The sequence below is a fragment of the Bidens hawaiensis genome, unplaced genomic scaffold (genome assembly GCF_021521415.1).
Source record: "Bidens hawaiensis isolate Kalapana, Puna unplaced genomic scaffold, B.hawaiensis_p1.1 tig00018764_1, whole genome shotgun sequence".
NCBI classification, from domain to species: Eukaryota; Viridiplantae; Streptophyta; class Magnoliopsida; order Asterales; family Asteraceae; genus Bidens; species Bidens hawaiensis.
The window spans coordinates 129,520-136,204 of NW_027492849.1; the positions used below are offsets into that span (position 1 = coordinate 129,520).

General features: G+C 34.5%; 1 protein-coding gene and 1 pseudogene across 1 annotated transcript; one reads left to right on the forward strand and one right to left on the reverse strand.

Annotated features, from left to right (window-relative positions):
• Positions 1-1,604: 1,604 nt before the first annotated feature.
• LOC143556947 (uncharacterized protein At2g29880-like) lies at positions 1,605-3,238 on the forward strand (annotated as a pseudogene).
• Positions 3,239-4,442: 1,204 nt separating this feature from the next.
• LOC143556949 (putative xyloglucan endotransglucosylase/hydrolase protein 32) lies at positions 4,443-6,685 on the reverse strand. Its single transcript, XM_077046151.1, has 4 exons — positions 6,323-6,685; positions 6,133-6,233; positions 5,816-6,033; positions 4,443-5,061 (listed from the first exon to the last, which is right to left on the reverse strand). Exons 1-4 carry the CDS (start codon positions 6,519-6,521, stop codon positions 4,701-4,703), a joined length of 879 nt encoding a protein of 292 aa, XP_076902266.1. The 5' UTR covers positions 6,522-6,685; the 3' UTR covers positions 4,443-4,700.

The window sequence follows — 6,685 nt, forward strand, 5'->3', positions numbered from 1 at the left end:
TTTGTGTGTTTTACCATCAGTACCCCAATTTCCTATGGTATAGAATGTTCAAAACTATTATACCTGCTAAATGAGCATTTTAGGTGGTGCTTTGTGATTTATTTGGATGTATGAATTGTATATCAGTTAATATGTTATGTAGGGTAAGGGTCAAATGAATTTATATGTACTAGTTCTGAACATGGTTTTTATTGAATAATATTGCAGCTATGTCTAGATTTAAACTGAACTTACAAAAAAAAAAAGAAACTAGCTGCATTAAGTGCATTGTGGCTTCATATCCTAAGCATGGTCTCTTGGTATATTCAAGCAGTTCAAACTGTTATAAGTATACATATAGGTACGTGTCCAACTAGAGCTCGCTACAAGATGTTCTACCCCGAGAGAAAAGAATATATGCAAAGATTGGTGTATGAAAGTGATGACACGTGTCTTCATCAACTTAGAATGAATAGGGAAACTTTTGTGACACTTTGTAATAGTTGGAGAGAGATGGAAATTTGAAATCGTCTAAGTACCTCCAAGTAGATGAACAAGTTGCAATTTTCCTATACGTTTTGGCACATCATGTGAAGAATCGAGTCGCGAAGTTTCAGTTTCGCCGATCAGGGGAGACTATCAGTAAACATTTCAATAGTGTGTTAGATGCTGTTATACGATTGGAAAGCGAACTATTTAAAAAACCGGAGCCGATATCAGAAACTTCAACAGATGAAAGATGGAAATGGTTCAAGGGATGTTTAGGAGCTATCGATGGGACACATATATGTGTACAAGTTTCAGAGGAAGATAAACCAAGATACCGTAATCGAAAAGGAGATATAACAACTAATGTACTTGTCGCTTGCACACCCGACATGCAATTCATTTATGTATTACCAGGCTGGGAAGGATCTGCTGCTGATGGTAGAATACTTCGTAGTGCTATGATCCGAGAGAATGGATTGCAAGTGCCTAAAGGTAACTACTATCTTGTTGATGCCGGGTACACCAACAGAGAGGGATTCCTTGCACCATTTCGAGGTTAAAGATATCATTTGAATACTTGGATGAATGGACGAAGACCAGAAAAGCCTGAAGATTACTTTAACATGAAGCACTCAGCCGCAAGAAATGTCATCGAACGTTGTTTTGGTGTCTTGAAGAAAAGATGGGCTATACTTAGAAGCCCATCTTTTTATCCAATTAGAACACAAAATAAAATTATACTTGCATGCTGTCTTATACATAACTTTATAAGAAGAGAAATGGCATATGATCCTCTTGATGATGGTGAATTTATTGACATAAATAATGATGCAGATGACGAAGATCTTGGCTCACATGTGGAACAAATTACTACGATTGGGACCTCGAATGAATGGACCAACTTTAGACAAAATTTGGCAACATCAATGTTTAATGCATGGACATCAAGAAATCATTGATTTATTTAGATTACTTTGTTTTTAGTTAGGTTACTTTGATATTTTTACTTAGATGGACTTTGTAAGATTAAATTTGAATATTTTATGTGTTTGTAATATTATGTTGGTTATTTCAATACATCTGAAATTTTTATGTGTTTTATTAATCATACAACATTGATGTTTGGTGTGAAGATGATGGAAACACAACTTGATCCTGAGAGGGGTCCAGGAAAGAATAAAAGAAAGTGGAATGAAAAGGAAGATGAGAAGCTTGTTACAGCTATGCTGGATGTAGTTAACTCGAGTCCTCATTACAAATCAGATAACGGGTTTAAACCCGGTTTCTTGCAAGCGGTGGAGAAGCAACTAGCAATTTTACTTCCTGAAGCAGGCATAAAGGCAAAGCCACATATAGAGTCACGTATAAAGACGATGAAAAGTGACTGGTCTATTGTACATGATATGCCATCATGTAAGAATACAAGTGGGTTTGGCTGGGATTATAATAACGAAATGCTCGATGCTCCACAAGATGTTTGGAAAGCTTATTTACAGGTATTGTATAATAATTTTTTTATTGTAGTTTTTTATAGTAATCTCTAGGGGTGTTCGCGGTTCGGTTTAAAACGGTGAGACCATCAATTCAGTCATCGGTTTGGTTTTAAAGTTGGCTTTGAAATTTTTTTAGACTGTCAGTTTTTAAAAATTTTAAACCGTATCAGACGGTTTGGCCTTGACTCGAAACTGGTCGATAAAAACCGTATCGGGCCGTAACGGTATTATATAACTTATTAATTTATATACTTCATTTTAGGGGCATACCAACTAATAAAGAATCCACTAAAGTGGATTTAGCTAAGCTGCTGACTTTGTTTTTAAACCACATAGTAGTTTAGATATAGACGCTGGTTGATTCTTTGAATACTGGTATGAAGTATAAAAAGAAGGATAATATATTTTACCATATAGCATTATTAGCTTTGCTAAATCTTTTGGTTATAGTGATTTTTGGTAGCTCATATCAAAAGAAACACAAGCAATTTGGGTGAACTAGAAACTTGAATTTTTTTTTTAAACAGGGATGTTGTTGGTGAGGGTCCTGCATTATTATTTTTTTATTTTGTTAATTCCGATCGTGTTGATGTGGCTTTTTAGGTGCACACAAATGCAAAAAGATGGAGAGGAAAGAAATTTCCTCATTACTGGGACTTGTGTAATGTATTTGGAAAGGATCGAGCAAATGGAAGAGATGCTCAAACAGCTGCCGATATTTTATCGGACATAAACAGAGAAGAACATGGTACTGAAGATGGATTGGATGATATACATGTTGATTAGCAAATAAACAACCCCTCATATGCAACTTCTAGAGAAGAAACAAGCACACAACGAAAGAGAAAAAGACGCAACAGTTTGGATCCTCTAATGAATAGCTTGAAAGAGTCAGCAGAAATAATTGGTGTAGAGATTAGGGAGGCTACAGATACATTCAATAGAGTTTTTGGAACATAGAGCAATAGAGAGGAAATGCGAAACAATCTTTTCGAGGAAATGAATAAAGTTGCAGGTTTGACTATTCGTGATTGTGATAAAGCTGTATGTAAGCTCGCACAGAACGAGACGTTGATGGTAGTCTTTTATAAAGTCAGTGAAGACCGTAAACTTGGATGGGTTAGGAACATGCTTGACGATACTGAGTAGCGTGATATAAGATGACTTTTGGATGATTTTTAATATTTTTTAGATGGATAATTTTGGATGATTTTAATATTTTGTTAGTTGGATACTTTTGGATGATCTTTATTTCTGTTAGTTGAAAACTTTTGCATGATTTTAAATAGTTTTGGATGATTTTGAAATTTTTTTACATAAAAAAATCATTTTTATAATATAAATTTTAACTATATGATGTTGTAAAAATTGGTAAATTTTGAATTCATTTCATTCCATGTTAACCAAACAGGATAATGGAATGGTAATAACCTATTCCATTATGTGGTTCATTCCATTCCCATACTCATTCCATTCCTCCATTCATTCCATTACCTCATGCCAAACAGAATCACCCTTCCTGATATAACCTCTTCCATATTGTTTCGTTTTCACCGTTTAATGACCATGCCATTTTAGCGTTGGCCAGGTGGTAAAGGCTATTTTCTTTTGTGGAGAAGATTATAGTTCAATTCCAGGCATATTACTGGATTATTCTTCTAGTGAAGTTTAGGAGTGGAAAGTAGATTGGTTCATGAGTCACCGTTCGAGAGAAAACTATTACCCCGGCCTAATTTGTATGCAAGTTGCGATTGCTCAGCATATTAACCAAAACTTATTTAATTTGGTCTTAATCGCTCTCCATCGTTCGATTGTTCCAATTTCTATTCGCATTTCAATAAGTTTGATATTCGTACATATTTCAATCTTTGTTCGTCTTTGAAATGAACCTATTCACGTCCAATGTTTGTTATAAGATGTTTATTTAATGGAAGTGAATCGATATAAGTTACACGACAAATAAGAAGGGGAAATTATATATGAAGGGTATTTTCAGTAATCGTCAAACATTTCGTTTGAATGTTGAAGATCAATAAGGCTAATGAAGGATTCTTAAATTATAGTGTTGAAATTTTTTCTAATTCCAATTTCATCATGTATCAATCAAATTATCAAACACAATTTATGGTAGATCGAATACATTCCAATTCTAATTTTGTAAATGAGCCAATCTCGAGCCAAGGTTGGCCAGTTTGGCTCCCTTATTAACTCATTTTTATTTTGCTCACTCGTGTAACCTAGTTTCACCTTGACCCCTACCTTTTATTCTTCTAATTAGTTTAATTTACAATATATCCGAGTCAAGCCAAAGTGGCATGTTAAAAATAAAGCCAAGCTTAGGCTCAAGTTTTCTTCTCGCTTAAAATTCGAGGGTAGCTCGAGCTAGCCTTGATTTCGCCCGACTTCATTTGTGAACACATCATATGTGAGAAAAGTTGGTCTGCCATACACACGCTCATATCACGCTCATATAGTGTCCAAATAAATCAAAGAAAGCCCAACCATGTAGGAAAAGTAAATTCGATTACATTACAATCATTAATAAAGACAAACACTCTTTAATAATTCATTTCTATCACTCATCCCTTTACATACTTTTTTTAACAATGACAAAACAAAACACAACAAGAGAAAAAAAAAAAGAACACAAACCAAGCATGCATGCAAATAAAATTTAAAATACTTTGCACCCATTTATCAAATCTATATATTCATTAAATAAAAAGACAATAAAACTTTTCAACACTCTGGTGTTTTGGTGTGGTCTCTTTCTGGATCAAGACAATAATCATACACTTTATATCTCCTTTGAACCCATTGCATTGCCACCATTTGCTGGCGGCTCAGCCCTCCGTTTGCGGCTGGAGAACCTGACGGAGGGCTGCATGATTGTTGTGAATAGGCTTCACAACCTTTGAGCTTAAAATTCCTATACTTACCAACAAAAGGTTGGTACCCATAGTTCGCTTTGTATCTACCGTTTTCTGTTGCCCATGAAGATGCATCCCATATCGACCCGTACACGTACATTGGTCTTAAAGGAAACGTTTCATCGCTTTTCCTTGGGTACCTTCTAATCGGCACATCGTCCACGAAAAATCTGCATGTCATACAAAGTTGTAACATTTTAGTTTGTTTAAATCTTTTTTCCCTATATCTTGGTAACATTAGAATCCAAAAAATCCCAAATACACTAATAATATTCTATATGGGTATATATGACACGTGAAGGGTGACAAATATTTCTAAAATGACACATTTCCGCACACGTACATATAGTTATTTTATAGTTAATAGACTATAGTTATAGTGAAAAAGAGATTGAACCTAAACTTTTATAGCTCCTACCAATGAACAAAGTATGCAGAAAGTTTTAATAATAAGCATGCAACACACATTAACATATAACAGCATATAATATTTAGGTTATATGTTATTTCACTAGCTAATATAATTCAATTCTATAAATAAATAAAATATATGAATATAAATTGCTTACATATATATATAAGAGACTGATTTATCATTTTTAGTTTAGATAATAGGTTGGATACAAATTACAAAATATATCTCGTCGTAACCATCACCCCATGCTATTGAGCTAGAAAACAATTTCTCTTTTGTTATATATTTTAATATTTTATGAAATTACGCGGGTTCATGTGACCAATAAAATAAAATGGATTTGTAGAAAGAGATGTCCCAAGGACATTAAAGTGTGTTGTAGAGGTGGATGTTTCAAATCATGCAAGGTATGCATGCATAGGTGGTTTATATGAGTATTTATGAGTATGTTAGTTTGTTGTTAACTTTGTATTTTTCCTTGTGCGGAAGGAGATTAGAAGAAAACTAACATTATCTCGTTTGGTGTCCATAATATCGCATAATCGTGAAAATCCTCGGTGGGATCGAACCACAGGTGAAATCTATGTTCTCTTCCTATGATGTTCCCATCTCCACTTCCTCTAATGTAAACATTTGTTTGTAACGTGTAAGGTTTATCCAGTGTTGTCCCAAGAAACTCGATGTCAATTTCGTCATGGTGCCCGGGATAATCCTCACAATTAGAAAGCTATACAAAGAAAGCCAACAAAACTCATGATCAATATATAGCATGCATGTAAACTTGCAATTGCTTGGGTTGTAAGTAAACTTTAATATTCATACTTACATAAAAAGATGTGATGACTCCAGCTGTGTATCCAGGGTGAAGCTTAACCGCGGTCCCAAAATAGCCCGAGTTATAAGATTTTATTGACTTAAAACCACTTCCTGTCACACAATGTTTATATGATATGATATGGTATAATATAATATAATATCAGTTATTAATATTATTACACATGATAGTGGTTACTGACCAGAAGACTGATCGAGCCAGATGGTGAGCGAGCTTTGGTCAAACCGCTGGTTTTGTGGGCCCCATAAGGTACGGTAGGCTTGATCGTAGGCTACGGTGTCGACTCGAGAACTAGGGTTGTAGCCAGGTGAGGGTGGGTTGTCTTGAGCTTTGGTTGAAATAGTGAACATAAAGAGAAGAATAGGGAGCAAGAGAGCCATGAAATGAAGAATTGTATTGTGTACTTAAATACGAAGACAATGTATATATAAAGGATAAATAATTATAAAGAAAAGAATGTTGGTGATAGAGGGTTTAAATAGGGGGATTATTTAAGGGCCCATGCATGCAATATTACAAATATTACAATTAGCTAGGGTTGATA